The 22,280-nt window shown below is 40.6% G+C and overlaps 1 protein-coding gene across 2 annotated transcripts in view; it reads left to right on the top strand.

Moving 5' to 3' along the window:
* LOC126992696 (bestrophin-2-like) overlaps window positions 1–22,280 on the top strand; it is a 113,336-nt gene that overhangs the window by 39,813 nt on the left and 51,243 nt on the right. For both annotated transcript variants that reach the window (XM_050851508.1, XM_050851509.1), the window contains exons 3-4: window positions 5,240–5,406; window positions 9,869–10,026. In XM_050851508.1, the coding sequence (XP_050707465.1) occupies window positions 5,240–5,406; window positions 9,869–10,026 (325 nt within the window). The remainder of the gene's footprint in view (window positions 1–5,239; window positions 5,407–9,868; window positions 10,027–22,280) is intronic.

The following is a 22,280-nucleotide window of genomic DNA, read 5'->3' as shown; positions in this document are numbered from 1 at the left end:
CTGCCTATGTCTTTTGCTAACCTATCTCTGCCTATGTCTTTTGCTAACCTATCTCTGCCTATGTCTTTTGCTAACCTATCTCTACCTATGTCTTTTGCTAACCTATCTCTACCTATGTCTTTTGCTAACCTATCTCTACCTATGTCTTTTGCTAACCTATCTCTGCCTATGTCTTTTGCTAACCTATCTCAACCTATGTCTTTTGCTAACCTATCTCAACCTATGTCTTTTGCTAACCTATCTCTGCCTATGTCTTTTGCTAACCTATCTCAACCTATGTCTTTTGCTAACCTATCTCTGCCTATGTCTTTTGCTAACCTATCTCTACCTATGTCTATGTAACCTATCTCTACCTATGTCTTTTGCTAACCTATCTCTACCTATGTCTATGTAACCTATCTCTACCTATGTCTTTTGCTAACCTATCTCTACCTATGTCTTTTGCTAACCTATCTCTACCTATGTCTTTTGCTAACCTATCTCTACCTATGTCTATGTAACCTATCTCTACCTATGTCTTTTGCTAACCTATCTCTACCTATGTCTTTTGCTAACCTATCTCTACCTGTGTCTTTTGCTGACCTATCTCTACCTATGTCTTTGTAACCTATTTCTACCTATGTCTTTTGCTAACCTATCTCTACCTGTGTCTTTTGCTGACCTATCTCTACCTATGTCTTTTGCTAACCTATCTCTACCTGTGTCTTTTGCTAACCTATCTCTACCTATGTCTTTTGCTAACCTATCTCTGCCTATGTCTTTTGCTAACTTATCTCTGCCTGTCTTTTGCTGACCTATCTCTACCTATGTCTTTTGCTAACCTATCTCAACCTATGTCTTTTGCTAACCTATCTTTACCTATGTCTTTTGCTAACCTATCTCTACCTATGTCTTTTGCTAACCTATCTCTACCTATGTCTTTTGCTAACCTATCTCAACCTATGTCTTTTGCTAACCTATCTCTACCTATGTCTTTTGCTAACCTATCTCTACCTATGTCTTTTGCTAACCTATCTCTACCTATGTCTTTTGCAAACCTATCTCTGCCTATGTCTTTTGCTAACCTATCTCTACCTATGTCTTTTGCTAACCTATCTCAACCTATGTCTTTTGCTAGCCTATCTTTACCTATGTCTTTTGCTAACCTATCTCTACCTATGTCTTTTGCTAACCTATCTCAACCTATGTCTTTTGCTAACCTATCTCTACCTATGTCTTTTGCTAACCGATCTCTACCTATGTCTTTTGCTAACCTATCTCTGCCTATGTCTTTTGCTAACCTATCTCAACCTATGTCTTTTCCTAACCTATCTCAACCTATGTCTTTTCCTAACCTATCTCTACCTATGTCTTTTGCTAACCTATCTCTACCTATGTCTATGTAACCTATCTCTATATATGTCTTTTGCTAACCTATCTCTGCCTATGTCTTTTGCTAACCTATCTCTACCTATGTCTATGTAACCTATCTCTATCTATGTCTTTTGCTAACCTATCTCTACCTATGTCTATGTAACCTATCTCTATCTATGTCTTTTGCTAACCTATCTCTACCTATGTCTTTTGCTAACCTATCTCTGCCTATGTCTTTTGCTAACCTATCTCTACCTATGTCTTTTGCTAACCTATCTCTACCTATGTATTTTGCTAACCTATCTCTACCTATGTCTTTTGCTAACCTATCTCTATCTATGTCTTTTGCTAACCTATCTCTATCTACGTCTTTTGCTAACCTATCTCTACCTATGTCTTTTGCTAACCTATCTCAACCTATGTCTTTTGCTAACCTATCTCTACCTATGTCTTTTGCTAACCTATCTCTACCTATGTCTTTTGCTAACCTATCTCTACCTATGTCTTTTGCTAACCTATCTCTACCTATGTCTTTTGCTAACCTATCTCTACCTATGTCTTTTGCTAACCTATCTCTACCTATGTCTTTTGCTAACCTATCTCTATCTATGTCTTTTGCTAACCTATCTCTACCTATGTCTTTGCTAACCTATCTCTACCTATGTCTTTTGCTAACCTATCTCTATCTATGTCTTTTGCTAACTTATCTCTGCCTATGTCTTTGCTAACCTATCTCTACCTATGTCTTTTGCTAACCTATCTCTACCTATGTCTTTGCTAACCTATCTCTACCTATGTCTTTTGCTAACCTATCTCTATCTATGTCTTTTGCTAACCTATCTCTACCTATGTCTTTGCTAACCTATCTCTACCTATGTCTTTTGCTAACCTATCTCAACCTATGTCTTTTGCTAACCTATCTCTACCTATGTCTTTTGCTAACCTATCTCTGCCTATGTCTTTTGCTAACCTATCTCTGCCTATGTCTTTTGCTAACCTATCTCTACCTATGTCTTTTGCTAACCTATCTCTGCCTATGTCTTTTGCTAACCTATCTCTACCTATGTCTTTTGCTAACCTATCTCTACCTATGTCTTTTGCTAACCTATCTCTGCCTATGTCTTTTGCTAACCTATCCCTACCTATGTCTTTTGCTAACCTATCTCAGCCTATGTCTTTTGCTAACCTATCTCAACCTATGTCTTTTGCTAACCTATCTCTACCTATGTCTTTTGCTAACCTATCTCAACCTATGTCTTTTGCTAACCTATCTCTACCCATGTCTTTTGCTAACCTATCTCTACCTATGTCTTTTGCTAACCTATCTCTACCTATGTCTTTTGCTAACCTATATCTACCTATGTCTTTTGCTAACCTATCTCTACCTATGTCTTTTGCTAACCTATCTCAACCTATGTCTTTTGCTAACCTATCTCTACCTATGTCTTTTGCTAACCTATCTCTACCTATGTCTTTTGCTAACCTATCTCAACCTATGTCTTTTGCTAACCTATCTCAACCTATGTCTTTTGCTAACCTATCTCTACCTATGTCTTTTGCTAACCTATCTCTGCCTATGTCTTTTGCTAACCTATCTCTGTCTATGTCTTTTGCTAACCTATCTCAACCTATGTCTTTTGCTAACCTATCTCTACCTATGTCTTTTGCTAACCTATCTCAACCTATGTCTTTTGCTAACCTATCTCTGCCTATGTCTTTTGCTAACCTATCTCTACCTATGTCTTTTGCAAGCCTATCTCTACCTATTATCTCTTTCTATGTCTAACCAATTTCAACATAACTATTTCTTACTACTTAACTCTTTATCTTTCTTTTCCAGCTATCAAACCACCTCTCTAACTCGCTAACCATTTATCTCTCTCTCTCTCTAACTACCCCCTCCCTTTCTTTCTCTAACTACCTAACCAACTCTATCATTAACTATTCATCAATCTCTTTTCCTAACAATCTTTTATCTCTCTCTCTCTCTCTCTCTCTCTCTCTCTCTCTCTCTCTCTCTCTCTCTCTCTCTCTCTCTCTCTCTCTCTCTCTCTCTCTCTCTCTCTAACTGCCTAACTGTATCTAACCACCTAATCTTTTATGTCTTTCTCTAACTGCCTAACTGTATCTAACCACCTAATCTTTTATGTCTTTCTCTAACTGCCTAACTGTATCTAACCACCTAATCTTTTATGTCTTTCTCTAACTGCCTAACTGTATCTAACCACCTAATCTTTTATGTCTTTCTCTAACTGCCTAACTGTATCTAACCACCTAATCTTCAATGTCTTTCTCTAACTGCCTAACTGTATCTAACCACCTAATCATCTCTATCACTAACAACTTAACAACATCTATCTTTCCCTCTAACTAATTAACCATCTCTGCACTTTCTAATTAACCAGTTCTCTCTCTTTCTGCAACCCCCTAAGCACCTCTCCCTCTCTTTCTAACTACCAAACCATTTCCTTCTCTCTTTAACAACCTAACCAGTTCTCTCCCTCCTTATCTAAGCATCTATCTCTTTTTAGCTAAGCATCTATCTCTTTCTCTTTTAACTATCTGACCCTTCTTCTCTCCCCCTCTTGCTAACTACCAAACCATCTCCTTCCCTCTTTAACTACCTAACCAGTTTTCTCCCTCCTTATCTAAACATCTATCTCTTTTTAGCTAAGCATCTATCTCTTTCTCTTTTAACAATCTGACCTTTCTTCTCTCCCTCTCTTTCTAACTACCAAACCATCTCCTTCCCTCTTTAACTACCTAACCAGTTATCTCCCTCCTTATCTAAACATCTGTCTCTTTTTAGCTAAGCATCTGTCTCTTTCTCTTTAAACTATCTGACCTTTCTTCTCTCCCCCTCTTGCTAACTACCAAACCATCTCCTTCCCTCTTTAACTACCTAACCAGTTATCTCCCTCCTTATCTAAACATCTATCTCCTTTTAGCTAAGCATCTGTCTCTTTCTCTTTTAACACTCTGACCCTTCTTCTCTCCCTCTCTTTCTAACTACCAAACCATCTCCTTCCCTCTTTAACTACCTAACCAGTTATCTCCCTCCTTATCTAAACATCTATCTCCTTTTAGCTAAGCATCTATCTCTTTCTCTTTTAACAATCTGACCCTTCTTCTCTCCCTCTCTTTCTAACTACCAAACCATCTCCTTCCCTCTTTAACAACCTAACCAGTTTTCTCCCTCCTTATCTAAACATCTATCTCTCCCTCTCTTTCTAACTACCAAACCATCTCCTTCCCTCTTTAACAACCTAACTAGTTTTCTCCCTCCTTATCTAAACATCTATCTCTCCCTCTCTTTCTAACTACCAAACCATCTCCTTCCCTCTTTAACAACCTAACCAGTTATCTCCCTCCTTATCTAAACATCTATCTCTTTTTAGCTAAGCATCTGTCTCTTTCTCTTATAACTATCTGACCCTTCTTCTCTCCCTCTCTTTCTAACTACCAAACCATCTCCTTAACTCTTTAACTACCTAACCATTTATCTCCCTCCTTATCTAAACATCTATCTCCTTTTAGCTAAGTATCTATCTCTTTCTCTTTTAACAATCTGACCCTTCTTCTCTCCCTCTTCAACTTCCTAGTCTTCCTTGTCCTTTTAACTCACCCTATATAACTACCCAATTCTTTCTCTAACCAACCATCCCTACTTATCTCTTTCCTAACTACCTAACAACACTTCTTTGTCTCTATCGTCTCTATCCCTATCTTCTTTCTCGATATCTGTTTCTACTCATCTATTTTCCTAACTACATAACAACACTTCTTTGTCTCTATCTTCTCTATCCCTATCTTCTTTCTCGATATCTGTTTCTACTCATCTCTTTTCCTAACTACCTAACAAGACTTCTTTCTCTCTCCTCTACAGACTCATCCACGCCATCGCCCTGCACGTCACTGGCTACGATGAGAAGGGCCGGATGATGAGGCGCACCCTTGCCCGTTACATCAACCTGTCCCTCGTCCTCATCCTGCGATCCATCTCCTCGCCCCTCAAGAAGCGCTTCCCGACCCTGGACCATCTGGTGGAGGCCGGTGCGTTAAGGGGAGCGTTCGGGGTAGAGGGAGGGCCGTTAAGGGGAGCGTTCGGGGTATAGGGAGGGATGTTAAGGGGAGCGTTCGCGGTAGAGGGAGAGCTGTTAAGGGGAGCGTTCGGGGTATAGGGAGGGATGTTAAGGGGAGCGTTCGCGGCAGAGGGAGGGCTGTTAAGGGGAGCGTTCGGGGTATAGGGAGGGCCGTTAAGGGGAGCGTTCGCGGCAGAGGGAGAGTTGTTAAGGGGAGCGTTCGGGGTAGAGGGAGGGCTCTTAAAGGGGGCGTCTGCGAGGGGTGGAGGGGGGAGAAAAGGAAGGAAGAAAAGGAATGATAAAGGGAGGAAGGGAGAGAATGCGTGATGAAAGGATGAAAGTGAAAAAGAAAGAAAAGATAAAACAAAGAAAAGAAGGAAGGAAGGAAGGAAAAATGGAATGTGGGAAGGAAGGAAGAAAGGAAGGAAAGAAGGGAAGGAAGAAATGAAGGGAGGTGTGTGTGTGTGTGTGTGTGTGTGTGTGTGTGTGTGTGTGTGTGTGTGTGTGTGTGTGTGTGTGTGTGTGTGTGTGTGTATAAGTAGTAACATAACATATAAGTAAGCCTGATAGTTTCTTCCTCCTTTACTTTCTACTTCACTCTCAGTCCACGCAAAGCAAAACAAGTAAAACAAAATAAGTAAAACAAAAATCAATACAAAAAAGTAAGGTTATCAGGTCCATATTCTTACACGTGTCTGGTTCCTATTACGACTATTCCCAAGGCCACAGAAGATTAACTGGATTTTCATGGGTGACTTTAATTCCCGTTCATGATCCAGAAGACGGGACAAACTACCAATGGGATCACTCTGTACCTGTTTCTCTGTTTGTTTCTATCTTTCTATCTCTGTCTTCTTCAACGTCTCGGGCTCCCCTGCGTAAACAAAACATTATCACTCTCTCAAGGTTTGTGTTGTCGATATATTATGAGGTTGTTTGGCATTGAATATCTATCTACTTCTCCTTCCCCCATCTATCTTCCCTTGTCGATATATGTGGTTGTTTGGCATTGAATATCTATCTACTTCTCCTTCCCCCATCTATCTTCCCTTGTCGATATATGAGGTTGTTTGGCATTGAATATCTATCTACTTCTCCTTCCCCCATCTATCTTCCCTTGTCGATATATGTGGTTGTTTGGCATTGAATATCTATCTACTTCTCCTTCCCCCATCTATCTTCCCTTGTCGATATATGAGGTTGTTTGGCGTTGAGTATCAGAGAACGGGTCTGCAGTTTAAGATTCTGTCTATGTAAACAAATCATTAACACTCTCTCAAGGTTTGCGTTGTCGATATATGAGGTTGTTTGGCATTGTATATAAGGGAACGGATATGCAGTTTAGGGTTCTGTCTATGTAAACAAATCATTAACACTCTCTCAAAGTTGCGACTAGTTTCCAAGGCCACAGAGAAGGTTAGGTGAGTTTTCATGGCTGGTGATTTTCTCGTTCTGTGAAACTACTATCAACATCGCAGAACAATCCATGAATACCCCAGCAATATATACGAGTTTCAATTACGACTATTACCCAAGGCCACAGAGAGAATTAACCGGGATTTCATGGGTGACTTTCCCGGTTCAAGGCGCAGAAGCCGTGTGAAACTATATATCAGCATCACAGAATACTCCATGAATACCCCGGCAATTTACACGAGTTTCAATTACGACTATTATCCAAACCCACAGAGAGAATTAACCGGCTTTTCATGGGTGGTGATTTTCTCCTTCAAGACGCAAAAGCCGTATGAAACTACTCTCAGCATCACAGAATAGTCCATGAATACCCCAGCAATTTATACGAGTTTCAATTACGACTATTACCCAAGTTCACAGAGAGAATTAACCGGGATTTCATGGCTGGTGATTTTCTCCTTCAAGACGCAAAAGCCGTGTGAAACTATATATCAGCATCACAGAATACTCCATGAATATCCCGGCAATTTCCACGAGTTTCAATTAAGACTATTACCCAAGGCCACAGAGAGAATTAACCGGGCTTTCAAGAGTGACTTTCCCGTTTCAAGACGCAGAAGTCGTGTAAAACTATCACTGGGATCACGAAACAGTTCATGAAAAGTCCAGCAATTTCCACGAGAGGCTCTTCAAACAGTCATATCGGGCCACAGAGAGAATTAACCGGGTTTTCATGGGTGACTTTCCCGTTTCAAGACGCAGAAGTCGTGTAAAACTATCACTGGGATCACGAAACAATCCAGTCTATATTCTTAAAAGGATCTGACCCCCACTTCGACTGTTTCCCAAGGCCACCTACAAGAAGACATCACCAAGATACAGGAGTGGAGCAATAAGTGGCTGCTACAATTCAGTGAAGAAAAATGTAAAGCCTATAACTTGGGAGGGGAAGTCCAGCACACCAGCACACCAATACCACATGGGAAACACTCCACTATCCACCACAGAGGCAGAGAAAGACCTGGGACTATATGTTACCAGGCTACCAGTGAGGGCCAAATCCGTGCCAATCGCAGCGGACGGGTTAAGGCTATCACACTGGGCAAATTTTCCGTGGATCTTCAGTCAAACCACGATTTCCGTTGGCGTTGTTCTCATTTGTTTCTTGTGATTGCTGCTGATGATGATGGTGAGTAATACCGTCGTCCTTCGGTGAACTCTACCGTAGCTTTGGAAGATCGTGGACACGTCAGAAAACCGCGGAAATATGAGAACCACGCCAGCGGAAATCGTGGTTTGACTGAAGATCCACGAAACATTTGCCCAGTGTGATAGCCCCTTAAAACTATCACTGGGATAAACGAGAGGCTTTGCAAACAGACGAACTGGGGCTAGGGGCGTATTAAAAGACATTTCGCCGCCCAAGAACACACATTTGACAAGGCTTTCGTAAGAGTTGTGGGCATTTCCAGTAGTTTTATGACCCTGGTGGTAGTCTGACCCTTCCTCTGTACCGTGAACCTAAGAAACACACATTTGACAAGGCTTTCGTGGGTGTTCTGGGCATTTCCAGGAGTAGTTTTATGACCGTGGTGGTAGTTTGACCCTTCCTCTGTACCATGAACCTAAGAAACACACATTTGACAAGGCTTTCGTGGGTGTTGTAGGCATTTCCAGTAGTAGTTTTATGACCCTGGTGGTAGTGTGACCCTTCCTCTGTACCGTGAACCTAAGAAACACACATTTGACAAGGCTTTCGTAGGAGTTGTGGGCATTTCCAGTAGTAGTTTTATGACCCTGGTGGTAGTTTGACCCTTCCTCTGTATCGTGAGCCTAAGAAACACATATTTGACAAGGCTTTCGTAGGAGTTGTGGGCATTTCCAGTAGTTTTATGACCCTGGTGGTAGTGTGACCCTTCCTCTGTACCGTGAACCTAAGAAACACACATTAGAACCCGACTGACCCCCTCTTTGACCTTTAGAAATAGCTGATGTGATATTGCAAAGGGTCTCGTAATACCAGCCATTGTTTCTTCCGCCTTACCTCTCCTTTCCCTCTCCGTCCACGGCCGCAAAATACTTCCCGGGAATCACCCACCTCACTAGTCAAGGGGACACGCGTGCAAAAAACGGGGTGACCACAAAAAAACTCCCGCTCTTATATTATCTGCCTCCTACCCGCTGTCTGCTTCCTGATGTGTGTGTGTGTGTGTGTGTGTGTGTGTGTGTGTGTGTGTGTGTGTGTGTGTGTGTGTGTGTGTGTGTGTGTGTGTTTTGTTTATCTCTGTTTGTCTGTCTCTCTCCTTCTATTTGTCTGTCTATCTATCTATCTATCTATCTATCTGTCTATTTCTCTCTATCTATCTATCTATCTATCTTTCTATCTATCTATCTATCTATCTACATTCTCTCTCTATCTATCTGTCTACCTATCTATCTATCTATCTATCTACATTCTCTCTCTCTCTATCTATCTATCTATCAATCTACATTCTCTTTCTCTCTCTCTCTCTATCTATCTATCTATATTCTCTCTCTCTCTCTCTCTCTCTCTCTCTCTCTCTCTCTCTCTCTCTCTCTCTCTCTCTCTCTCTCTCTCTCTCTCTCTCTCTCTCTCTCTATCTATCTATCTATCTACTTCTTCTTCCTATCTACCTTTTTCTCCTTCTCTTATCTACCTCTATTTCTATTTTTCCGTCTGCCATTTACTCTTTATTTCCTTACATCTACTTATCTATCTATCTATCTATCTACTTCTTCCTATCTACCTCTTTCTCCTTCTCTATCTACCTCTATTTCTGTTTTTCCATCTGTCTATCACTCTTCCTTTACTTGCGTCTACATATCTATCTATCTATCTACTTCTTCCTATCTACCTCTCTCTCCTTCTCTTATCTACCTCTATTTCTGTTTCTCCGTCTTTCTATCACTCTTTCTTCACGTGCGTCTATATATCTATCTGTCTATCTATCTATCTAGTTCTCCTTCCCCCGTCTATCTTCCCCCGTCTCCCTCAGGGTTCATGACGTCCACGGAGCTGGGGATCTACAAGCTGGTGCCTAACAAGGAGTTCAACACCTACTGGGTCCCCTGCACCTGGTTCACGGCGCTGCTCAAGGATATCAAGTCGCAGAAGAGGATTCCCGACCCTTTAGGCGTCAAACACATCATGGAGGTGGGTGGGGAAGGCGACTGGATCCTTGGTGTCACGGTGATCCCTTTTGTTAGGTCTTAGGGCCGCTTTCACAGTGGTCTGGTACGCACCCTAACCAAAGGCCCGACCATCCTGGCAGCAGCCGTTACCACCGCCTCGATCCGCTTTCATAGTCGCTGTTTTCGTGGTGTCAGCGACGACCAGCGTGGTGACGGTCATGACAGGACGAAGGCGCGTGACTCGGCAGTGTTGGTGTGCCGGAGCGGCGGGGAGCGTCAGCATTACAGCAGCTGAGCGGAGGATTATGAAGGATAAATGTGAAAAATAAACGTACAAAGTAAACGTGAAGAATAAATATGAAGAATGACTGTGAAGAATAAATATGATGAAAAAATGTTGAGTGTCTCGCTGATACACACCGCTCAATGGACCGTATTGGCTATACAGGCAGCGCCACACGTGGCCACTCAGTGAACTGTCAAAGCAGTACTTTCCATAGAACTCAAGTAATGCACTAGAGTGCGTCTGAGGCTGCCCCCAGGATACAAGGCCTTGGTGCCGCCACCGCTCCAAGCCAACAACTGCACACACTTTACTCCTATCCGATTTCCTGACTCTACTATTTGACATGGAGAAAAACTGAAATCGGGCAGGAGTGAAGTGTGTGCAATCATCGCCTTGGGGCGACGGCGACATCATGGCCGTGTATCCCTGAGACAGCCTCAGACCCACTCTAGTCTATAACTTGAACTCTATGGAAAATAAAGCTTGGAGTTGAGTGGCCACATGTGGTGCTGCCTGTATAGCCAATACGGTCCATTCTGCTGGTGGCCTAATATTTCCTTGGGATAACAGGTGAAAGTTTACTTCGTAATGGTGACAAGTATTAAAGTTCTATTATCTAGCAGGTGTCAGCAAGACAGACTCTTCACCTCTGTTCATTACATCTGTTCATTATTCACACTTATTTAGCAGGCTTCACATTTATTCATTACGTAACATGGCTGACTTCGTTATATGTGTGCCCCACGCACACACACGAGGCCATCTAGAGTAATACGAGAGCTTGGCCAAGGAGGCGTGACAGGTGAATATCATGGTGACGCGTGTTACAGTCTCCCTTCTCCTTTTGTAGTGCCGCGGCGACTAAGCCTTTTGGGCGAGCCTCCCATAACTCCCCCTGCCAGGGGGGTACCTCTTTGGCCGACTGGTAAAGGAGTGGCTCTCCCGTTACGCTGGTCGCGGGTTCGATCCCCGGCGCCGGCAAACCTTTCCTTGTCTGGATTAATTTCTCGTGTGTTTCGTTACACGCGGTGGTCGTGTGGGAGTGGAGTAAAGCGAAAATTCAGGCATTTCACTTTGTTGTGTATTTTGCAACAATAAACATTCAAGTAATCAAATTGAAATTCTCAGCAGGATGTTTACTGGTCAGCAAGTGAAGTGAATTCGTGTCATTCAAATTCTTCTAAAAAATGTCATTGGTAAGCTCCACTGGGGAGCCCCCGCGGCCACCAGAGCTCCGTCACCAGAGGCGCCAGTCTCTGGTGATGCAAACAAACAGCGCCGCGAAAGACGACTGTGGAAGCGGATTTCTTGTTGGCGGCGGCGATCATGGCGACGATCAACACACACGAACGTGACTGTGACAGCGGCCCTCAGACCCTTTGGTTCTGTTAGCTTGGCGCTTATGTTTGATTATGTTGGGTGACGGAGGCGATTCGATCCCTTATGTTCAGTTGATCCTCTTTAGTGAGCTTTGATCCTTTTCATTTAACTTTGATGCTATTAGTTTGGGGTTATGTTTCCTTGTGGTGAGTGAGAAAGGCGATTCGATCCTATATGTTTAGCTGATCCTCTTTTGTTTTATCTTAATCCTCCCCGTTCACCCTTGATTCTGTTATTTCACCCATGATTCGGTTTACTTAATCCTCTTTGTCCAGTTAATTATCTATATTTAGGCTTAATTCTGCTAGTTTTGTTTTACAACATTAGTTTACCATAAAAAAAAGAGGGGTGACGAAGGCGATTCGATCCTTTTACATTCAGTTGATCCTCTTTAGTTAGCCTTAATCCTCTTCATTTAACTTTGATGCTCTAAGTTTGGGGTTAGTGTTTCTTGTGGTTTGCGAGAAAGCGATTCGATCCTCTTCTGTTTTATCTTAATCCTCCCCGTTTACCCTTGATTCCGTTATTTCACCCTTGATTCTGTTTACTTAATCCTCTTTGCCCAGTTAATTATCTATATTTAGGCTTAATTCTCCTAGTTTTGTTTTACTACATTAGTTTAGCATAAAAAACGGAGGGGGGTTCAATCCTCTCTATAAAGCTGATCCTGTTGTGCTCAATAGTGAGTGATGAAGGCAATTCGATCCTTTGTGTCCATCTGATCCTCTATGCTTGGCTTAAATACTCTTGGTTTTACTTCGATCCTGTTTTGGGGGGGTTTATGTTTAGCTATGTGGGGTAAGGAAGGTGATCCGACCCTTTGTTTTTAAGCTGATCCTCTTTTGTCTGGCTTTAATTCTCTTTGTTTAACCTTGATTCTGTTTGTCAAGCGTTCATTTTGTGTATCTAATCCCCCTTGTTTATTTAATCCTCAATGTTTATTTTTTATTATATTAGTTTAGGCGATTCGATCCTTTGTGTTCAGCTTTAATTATCTTTACTTAGTCTTGATTCTGTTTACATAATCCTCCTTTTTCAGCCGTTATTCTGTATGCTTCGTCTCAATCCCATGATATTAGCGTCAACAACAAAGGGGGTTCAATCCTCTCTAGTTTGCTGATCCCGTTGTGTGAAAAAGGCGACTCGATCCCTTATGTGCAGCCCTATGTTTTCGATCCCCTTTGTTTATTCCTGATTCTGTTAGTTTTGCAGTGTGACAAAAGGGGTTCGATTCCTTAGAGTTAGCTGATCCTGTGGTGCTAATTAGAGTGAGATAAAAGCAATTCGATCCCTTGTGTTTAGCCTCTAGTTTAGTTTAGTCTTAATCCTCTTCATTTAGCTTTGATTCTAATAGTTTGGCGTTTTATTTAGTTAATGGTGGGTAACGGAAGCGATTCGATCCTTTGTGTTACGCTGATCCTCTTTGTTTAGCTTTAATCCTCTTTGTTAAGGCTTGATTCCTTTTACTTAATCCTCCTTGCTTAGTTAATTCTCTTAGTTTAGTTTTAATCCTGTTAGTTTAATGATCATAACAAGGGGGTTCAATCCTCTATAGTAAACTGATCCTAATGTGTTAAGTAGTAGTAGTAGTAGTAGTAGTAGTAGTGGGGGGAGGTGACAATGGTAGTAGTAGTAGTAGTAGTAGTAGTAGTAGTAGTAGTAGTAGTAGTAGTAGTAGTGGTAGTCTTTTGAAGGACAAAATTCAAATGACCAAAAAAATAAAACAAAAAACAAAAGATAAATAAGGAAATAAATAAATAAATATATAAATAAATAAAAAAAAAAGTGAACAAACAAACAAATAAATATGAACAACAGACATTTAAAAACAACTTGGGTGACAATCAAATATCAAATTACAGCCTCTCTCTCTCTCTCTCTCTCTCTCTCTCTCTCTCTCTCTCTCTCTCTCTCTCTCTCTCTCTCTCTCTCTCTCTCTCTCTCTGTCTCTCTCTCTCTCTCTCTCTCTCTCTCTCTCTCTCTCTCTCTCTCTCTCTCTCTCTCTCTCTCTCTCTCTCTCTCTCTCTCTCTCCTTTTCTCCTTCGATTCCTACATTCTCTCCTTCCTTCCTTCCTTCCTTTCTTCCTTCCTTATTTCCTCTCTCTCTCTCTCTCTCTCTCTCTCTCTCTCTCTCTCTCTCTCTCTCTCTCTCTCTCTCTCTCTCTCTCTCTCTCTCTCTCTCTGTCTCCGTGTGTGTGTGTGTGTGTGTGTGTGTGTGTGTGTGTGTGTTAACAATAATATAACACAATCTTATTTATTTGTCCTTGATTCCTTAATTCCTTTTTATGTTATTTATATTTTATTTTTAGTGTCTATCATTTATTGTTTTCTTTATTATTTTCTACGGTTTTATTTTCTTTATTTACTATTGTGTTTTCTTTTCCTGCTTCGTCATTATTATCATTACTACTACTGTTACTACTACTACTACTACTACTACTACTACTACTGTTACTACTACTACCACTACTACTACTACTACTACTACTACTACTACTACTACTACTTTATTATTTCGTTATTATGTTTTCTCTCCTTCGTCATTCACCATTTTCTGTATTATTTCCCATTTATTTATTTCTCTGTATGTCAACCTAATAAAAAACTACACCCAATCCTTTATTAATTTATTCCCTTATTCCCTCATCTAATATTTGGTCACTTAATTTCCAGGCTTTTAACTTCTTTGTGTTCCTTTATAATATTCGTGTGTTTTCCTTTGTATATTAACTCTTCAATAAACCAGAATATTTATACACTAATTCATTCCTTTATTTATCCCTTTAAGTTTAAGTATGGCTTTGTCTATGAGGTACTTTCAGAGTTGCCAACCAGCTACACACGAAGTTTGAGCTATTCTTTCAATTATCGCAAATTACCTGTCTTTCGCTGGGGCTTGTAACAATTACACTTCAATACAACAAGTGATACCGTTGTTAACAAAAATCTGGGTGATCATTCTCGTTGTTTTATTTATTGGTAAACGAGAGAAAATAAATGACCCATGCAAGGTTCTCCCCTTAAAAATGACCCATGCAAGGTTCCCCCCTTAAAAATGACCCATGCAAGGTTCTCCCCTTAAAAAATGACTGATGCAAGGTTCTCCCCTTAAAAATGACCGATGCAAGGTTCTCCCCTTAAAAAATGACTGATGCAAGGTTCTCCCTTAAAAATGACTGATGCAAGGTTCTCCCTTAAAAATGACTGATGCAAGGTTCTCCCTTAAAAATGACTGATGCAAGGTTCTCCCCTTAAAAATGACTGATGCAAGGTTCCCCCCTTAAAAATGATTGATGCAAGGTTCTCCCCTTAAAAATGACTGATGCAAGGTTCTCCTTAAAAATGACCGATGCAAGGTTCTCCTTAAAATGACTGATGTAAGGTTCCCCTTAAAATGATTGATGCAAGGTTCCCCTTAAAATGACCGATGCAAGGTTCTCCTTAAAATGACTGATGTAAGGTTCCCCTTAACAATGACTGATGCAAGGTTCTCCCTTAAAAATGATTGATGCAAGGTTCTCCCCTTAAAAATGACTGATGCAAGGTTCTCCCTTAAAAAATGACCGATGCAAGGTTCTCCCCTTAAAAATGACTGATGTAAGGTTCCCCCCTTAAAAATGATTGATGCAAGGTTCCCCCCTTAAAAATGACTGATGCAAGGTTCTCCCCTTAAAAATGACTGATGCAAGGTTCTCCCTTAAAAATGACTGATGCAAGGTTCTCCCCTTAAAAATGACTGATGTAAGGTTCTCCCTTAAAAAATGACCGATGCAAGGTTCTCCCCTTAAAAATGACTGATGTAAGGTTCTCCCCTTAAAAATGACTGATGGAAGGTTCTCCCTTAAAAATGACCGATGCAAGGTTCTCCCTTAAAATGACTGATGTAAGGTTCTCCCTTAAAATGACTGATGTAAGGTTCTCCCTTAAAATGACTGATGCAAGGTTCTCCTTAAAATGACTGATGTAAGGTTCTCCCTTAAAATGACTGATGTAAGGTTCTCCCTTAAAATGACTGATGTAAGGTTCTCCCCTTAAAAATGACTGATGCAAGGTTCTCCCTTAAAAAATGACCGATGCAAGGTTCTCCCCTTAAAAATGACTGATGTAAGGTTCTCCCCTTAAAAATGACTGATGTAAGGTTCTCCCCTTAAAAATGACTGATGCAAGGTTCTCCCTTAAAAATGACTGATGCAAGGTTCTCCCTTAAAAATGACTGATGCAAGGTTCTCCCTTAAAAATGACTGATGCAAGGTTCTCCCCTAAAAAATGACTGATGCAAGGTTCTCCCTTAAAAATGACTGATGCAAGGTTCTCCCCTTAAAAATGACTGATGCAAGGTTCTCCCCTTAAAAATGACTGATGCAAGGTTCTCCCCTTAAAAATGACTGATGCAAGGTTCTCCCTTAAAAATGACTGATGCAAGGTTCTCCCTTAAAATGACTGATGCAAGGTTCTCCCTTAAAATGACTGATGCAAGGTTCTTCCCTTAAAATGACTGATGCAAGGTTCTCCTTAAAATGACTGATGCAAGGTTCTCCTTAAACAATGACAGATGCAAGGTTCTCCTCTTAAAAATGACTGATGCAAGGTTCTCCCCTTAAAAATGACTGATGCAAGGTTCTCCTCTTAAAAATGACTGATGCAAGGTTCCCCCCTTAAAAAAATGACTGATGCAAGGTTCTCCCTTTAAAAATGACTGATGCAAGGTTCCCCCCTTAAAAAAATGACTGATGCAAGGTTCTCCCCTTAAAAATGACTGATGCAAGGTTCTCCTTAAAATGACTGATGCAAGGTTCTCCCTTAAAAATGACTGATGCAAGGTTCTCCTTAAAATGACTGATGCAAGGTTCTCCTTAAAATGACTGATGCAGTTCTCCTTTAAAATGACTGATGCAAGGTTCTCCCCTTAAAAATGACTGATGCAAGGTTCTCCCTTTAAAAATGACTGATGCAAGGTTCTCCCTTTAAAATGACTGATGCATGGTTCTCCCTTTAAAAATGACTGATGCAAGGTTCTCCCCTTAAAAATGACTGATGCAAGGTTCTCCCCTTAAAAATGACTGATGCAAGGTTCTCCCCTTAAAAATGACTGATGCAAGGTTCTCCCCTTAAAAATGACTGATGCAAGGTTCTCCCCTTAAAAATGACTGATGCAAGGTTCTCCCCTTAAAAATGACTGATGCAAGGTTCTCCCCTTAAAAATGACCGATGCAAGGTTCTCCCCTTAAAAATGACCGATGCAAGGTTCTCCCCTTAAAAATGACTGATGCAAGGTTCTCCCCTTAAAAATGACTGATGCAAGGTTCTCCCCTTAAAAATGACTGATGCAAGGTTCTCCCCTTAAAAATGACCGATGCAAGGTTCTCCCCTTAAAAATGACTGATGCAAGGTTCTTCCCTTAAAAATGACTGATGCAAGGTTCTCCCCCTTAAAAATGACCGATGCAAGGTTCTCCCCTTAAAAATGACTGATGCAAGGTTCTCCCCTTAAAAATGACCGATGCAAGGTTCTCCCCTTAAAAATGACTGATGCAAGGTTCTCCCTTTAAAAATGATTGATGCAAGGTTCTCCCTTAAAAATGACTGATGCAAGGTTCTCCCCTTAAAAATGACTGATGCAAGGTTCTCCCCTTAAAAATGACTGATGCAAGGTTCTCCCCCTTAAAAATGACCGATGCAAGGTTCTCCCCTTAAAAATGACTGATGCAATGTTCTTCCCTTAAAAATGACCGATGCAAGGTTCTTCCCTTAAAAATGACCGATGCAAGGTTCTTCCCTTAAAAATGACCGATGCAAGGTTCTTCCCTTAAAAATGACTGATGCAAGGTTCTCCCCTTAAAAATGACTGATGCAAGGTTCTTCCCTTAAAAATGACCGATGCAAGGTTCTCCCCTTAAAAATGACTGATGCAAGGTTCTTCCCTTAAAAATGACTGATGCAAGGTTCTTCCCTTAAAAATGACTGATGCAAGGTTCTCCCCTTAAAAATGACTGATGCAAGGTTCTTCCCTTAAAAATGACCGATGCAAGGTTCTTCCTTAAAATGACCGATGCAAGGTTCTTCCCTTAAAATGACCGATGCAAGGTTCTTCCTTAAAATGACTGATGCAAGGTTCTTCCCTTAAAAATGACTGATGCAAGGTTCTCCCCTTAAAAATGACTGATGCAAGGTTCTCCCCTTAAAAATGACTGATGCAAGGTTCTCCCCTTAAAAATGACTGATGCAAGGTTCTCCCCTTAAAAATGACTGATGCAAGGTTCTCCCCTTAAAAATGACTGATGCAAGGGTCTCCCCTTTAAAATGACCAATGCATGGTTCTCCCCTTAAAATGACTGATGCAAGGTTCTCCCCTTAAAAATGACTGATGCATGGTTCTCCCCTTAAAAATGACTGATGCAAGGTTCTTCCCTTAAAAATGACTGATGCAAGGTTCTCCCCTTAAAAATGACTGATGCAAGGTTCTCCCTTAAAAATGACTGATGCAAGGTTCTCCCCTTAAAAATGACTGATGCAAGGTTCTCCCCTTAAAAATGACTGATGCAAGGTTCTCCCCTTAAAAATGACTGATGCAAGGTTCTCCCCTTAAAAATGACTGATGCAAGGTTCTCCCCTTAAAAATGACTGATGCAAGGTTCTCCCTTAAAATGACTGATGCAAGGTTCTCCCCTTAAAAATGACTGATGCAAGGTTCTCCCCTTAAAAATGACTGATGCAAGGTTCTCCCCTTAAAAATGACTGATGCAAGGTTCTCCCTTTAAAAATGACTGATGCAAGGTTCTCCCTTTAAAAATGATCGATGCAAGGTTCTCCCCTTAAAAATGACTGGTGCAAGGTTCTCCCTTAAAATGATGCAAGGTTCTCCCTTAAAAATGACTGATGCAAGGTTCTCCCTTTAAAATGATTGATGCAAGGTTCTCCTTTAAAATGACTGATGCAAGGTTCTCCCTTAAAATGACTGATGCAAGGTTCTCCCTTAAAATGACTGATGCAAGGTTCTCCTCTTAAAAATGACTGATGCAAGGTTCTCCTTAAAAATGACTGATGCAAGGTTCTCCCTTAAAATGACTGATGCAAGGTTCTCCTTAAAATGACTGATGCAAGGTTCTCCTTTAAAATGACTGATGCAAGGTTCTCCCTTTAAAATGACTGATGCAAGGTTCTCCCTTAAAAATGACTGATGCAAGGTTCCCCCTTAAAATGACTGATGCAAGGTTCTCCTTTAAAAATGACTGATGCAAGGTTCTCCCTTAAAAATGACTGATGCAAGGTTCTCCTTTAAAATGACTGATGCAAGTTCTCCTTTAAAATGACTGATGCAAGGTTCTCCCATTAAAAATGACTGATGCATGGTTCTCCCTTTAAAAATGACTGATGCAAGGTTCTCCCTTTAAAAATGACTGATGCAAGGTTCTCCCTTTAAAAATGACTGATGCAAGGTTCTCCCTTTAAAAATGACTGATGCAAGGTTCTCCCTTTAAAAATGACTGATGCAAGGTTCTCCCCTTAAAAATGACTGATGCAAGGTTAGCCCCTTAAAAATGACTGTGGCAAGGTTCTCCTTTAAAATGACTGATGCAAGGTTCTCCTTTAAAATGACTGATGCAAGGTTCTCCTTTAAAAATGACTGATGCAAGGTTCTCCTTTAAAATGACTGATGCAAGGTTCTCCCTTTAAAATGACTGATGCAAGGTTCTCCTTTAAAAATGACTGATGCAAGGTTCTCCTTTAAAATGACTGATGCAAGGTTCTCCCTTAAAAATGACTGATGCAAGGTTCTCCCTTAAAATGACTGATGCAAGGTTCTCCCCTTAAAAATGACCGATGCAAGGTTCTCCCCTTAAAAATGACTGATGCAAGGTTCTCCCCTTAAAAATGACCAATGCAAGGTTCTCCCCTTAAAAATGATTGATGCAAGGTTCTCCCCTTAAAAAATGACTGATGCAAGGTTCTCCCCTTAAAAAATGACTGATGCAAGGTTCTCCCTTTAAAAATGACTGATGCAAGGTTCTCCCCTTAAAAATGACTGATGCAAGGTTCTCCCCTTAAAAATGACTGATGCAAGGTTCTCCCCTTAAAAATGACTGATGCAAGGTTCTCCCTTTAAAAATGACTGATGCAAGGTTCTCCCTTTAAAAATGACTGATGCAAGGTTCTCCCCTTAAAAATGACTGATGCAAGGTTCTTCCCTTAAAAATGACTGATGCAAGGTTCTCCCATTTAAAAATGACTGATGCAAGGTTCTTCCCTTAAAAATGACTGATGCAAGGTTCTCCCATTTAAAAATGACTGATGCAAGGTTCTCCCCTTAAAAAATGACTGATGCAAGGTTCTCCCTTAAAAATGACTGATGCAAGGTTCACCCCTTAAAAATGACTGATGCAAGGTTCTCCCTTTAAAAATGACTGATGCAAGGTTCTCCCCTTAAAAATGATTGATGCAAGGTTCTCCCCTTAAAAATGACTGATGCAAGGTTCTCCCCTTAAAAATGACTGATGCAAGGTTCTCCCTTAAAAATGACTGATGCAAGGTTCTCGCCTAAAAATTGACTGATGCAAGGTTCTCCCCTTAAAAAATGACTGATGCAAGGTTCTTCCCTTAAAAATGACTGATGCAAGGTTCTTCCCTTAAAAAATGACCGATGCAAGGTTCTTCCCTTAAAAATGACTGATGCAAGGTTCTTCCCTTAAAAAATGACCGATGCAAGGTTCTTCCCTTAAAAAATGACTGATGCAAGGTTCTTCCCTTAAAAATGACTGATGCAAGGTTCTTCCCTTAAAAATGACTGATGCAAGGTTCTCCCCTTAAAAATGACTGATGCAAGGTTCTTCCCTTAAAAATGACTGATGCAAGGTTCTTCCCTTAAAAAATGACTGATGCAAGGTTCTTCCCTTAAAAATGACTGATGCAAGGTTCTTCCCTTAAAAATGACTGATGCAAGGTTCTTCCCTTAAAAATGACTGATGCAAGGTTCTTCCCTTAAAAATGACTGATGCAAGGTTCTTCCCTTAAAAAATGACTGATGCAAGGTTCTTCCCTTAAAAAATGACTGATGCAAGGTTCTTCCCTTAAAAAATGACTGATGCAAGGTTCTCCCCTTAAAAAATGTGGTTGATCATTCTCGTTGTCTTATTTATTGGTAAACGAGAGAAACTATATGACCGATGCAAGGTTCGCCTCTTTAAAAATTTTTCTTTCCCTGTGAATTCAAGCAGAACTGAACTTTTTTTTATTCTGTTTATATTCCAATATTTGCGGAGTACCTGCTTTGGGTGTACCAGTCTCGCCTTTCACGGAATTCATAAAAAAACATTAGAGGTCAAGCATCTCAACAAGCCCCCCCCCAACACTAGGACGGCCAGGTGTCTGGGTCCGCTTCCAGCATATTACACTCCGCCCTCAAATGACGGTTGCATTGAGACCTTGGGTGGATGCCTGCCGGTATGAGAAGGGTGGGCAGGTCAATGGTGATGGCGTTAAGGCCAGAGGTTAAGGGCGCAGCGTTACACCGGAAGCCAAAGACAGTGGGCCAGTTTCACAGTTCCCCATGATGGGTTAGTAAGCTCCCAAACCAATACCAGAGCCTTCGAAATTTCCTTGTATAGTGTCTGGTGTTTATATTTAAGTTCACAAATTTGATGAAACTACACGGGAAAAGTCTTGTATATTTAGTGTGGCATCGAAGACCTCACCATTTTGGATTGTATGGGATTCTATAGTTTGGTTCGGGCTGTTACGAAGACGCTGTGTTGGACTGTGAAACCGGCTCATATTTCCTCTCGTTTACCAATAACTAAAACAACGAGAATGACCAACTACATTTTTGTTAACAACAGTATCACTTGTTGTACTGAAGTGTAATTGTTACAAGCCTCAGAGAAACACAGGTAATTTACGATAATTGAAAGAATAACTCAAGCTTCGTGGGCACAAGGACTTAATCGCTGGTGACGCCTGCTAAGAATTAGTATACCCCGTTACTTTGGGTTCCTTTACTTTGGTTCCTTTGTATCGTTCCTTTAAGTACGTAAGGATTTATTCTGTTTTGGTTCCTTTGTTTTGGTTCCATTGTTTTGGTTCCTTTATTTTGGTTCCTTTGTTTTGGTTCCTTTATTTTGGTTCCTTTGTTTCGGTTCATTTATTTTGGTTCCTTTATTTTGGTTCCTTTATTTTGGTTCCTTTGTTTTGGTTCCTTTATTTTGGTTCCTTTGTTTTGGTTCCTTTATTTTGGTTCCTTTATTTTGGTTCCTTTGTTTTGGTTCCTTTATTTTGGTTCCTTTATTTTGGTTCCTTTATTTTGGTTCCTTTGTTTTGGTTCCATTGTTTTGGTTCCTTTATTTTGGTTCCTTTATTTTGGTTCCTTTGTTTTGGTTCCTTTATTTTGGTTCCTTTGTTTCGGTTCCTTTATTTTGGTTCCTTTGTTTTGGTTCCTTTATTTTGGTTCCTTTGTTTCGGTTCATTTATTTTGGTTCCTTTATTTTGGTTCCTTTATTTTGGTTCCTTTGTTTTGGTTCCTTTATTTTGGTTCCTTTGATTTGGTTCCTTTATTTTGGTTCCTTTATTTTGGTTCCTTTGTTTTGGTTCCTTTATTTTGGTTCCTTTGATTTGGTTCCT

Source organism: Eriocheir sinensis, unplaced genomic scaffold (assembly GCF_024679095.1).
Source record: "Eriocheir sinensis breed Jianghai 21 unplaced genomic scaffold, ASM2467909v1 Scaffold5, whole genome shotgun sequence".
NCBI lineage: Eukaryota > Metazoa > Arthropoda > Malacostraca > Decapoda > Varunidae > Eriocheir > Eriocheir sinensis.
The sequence above is the reverse complement of the archived record's forward strand: the minus strand, read 5'-3'. Positions and strand labels throughout refer to the sequence as shown.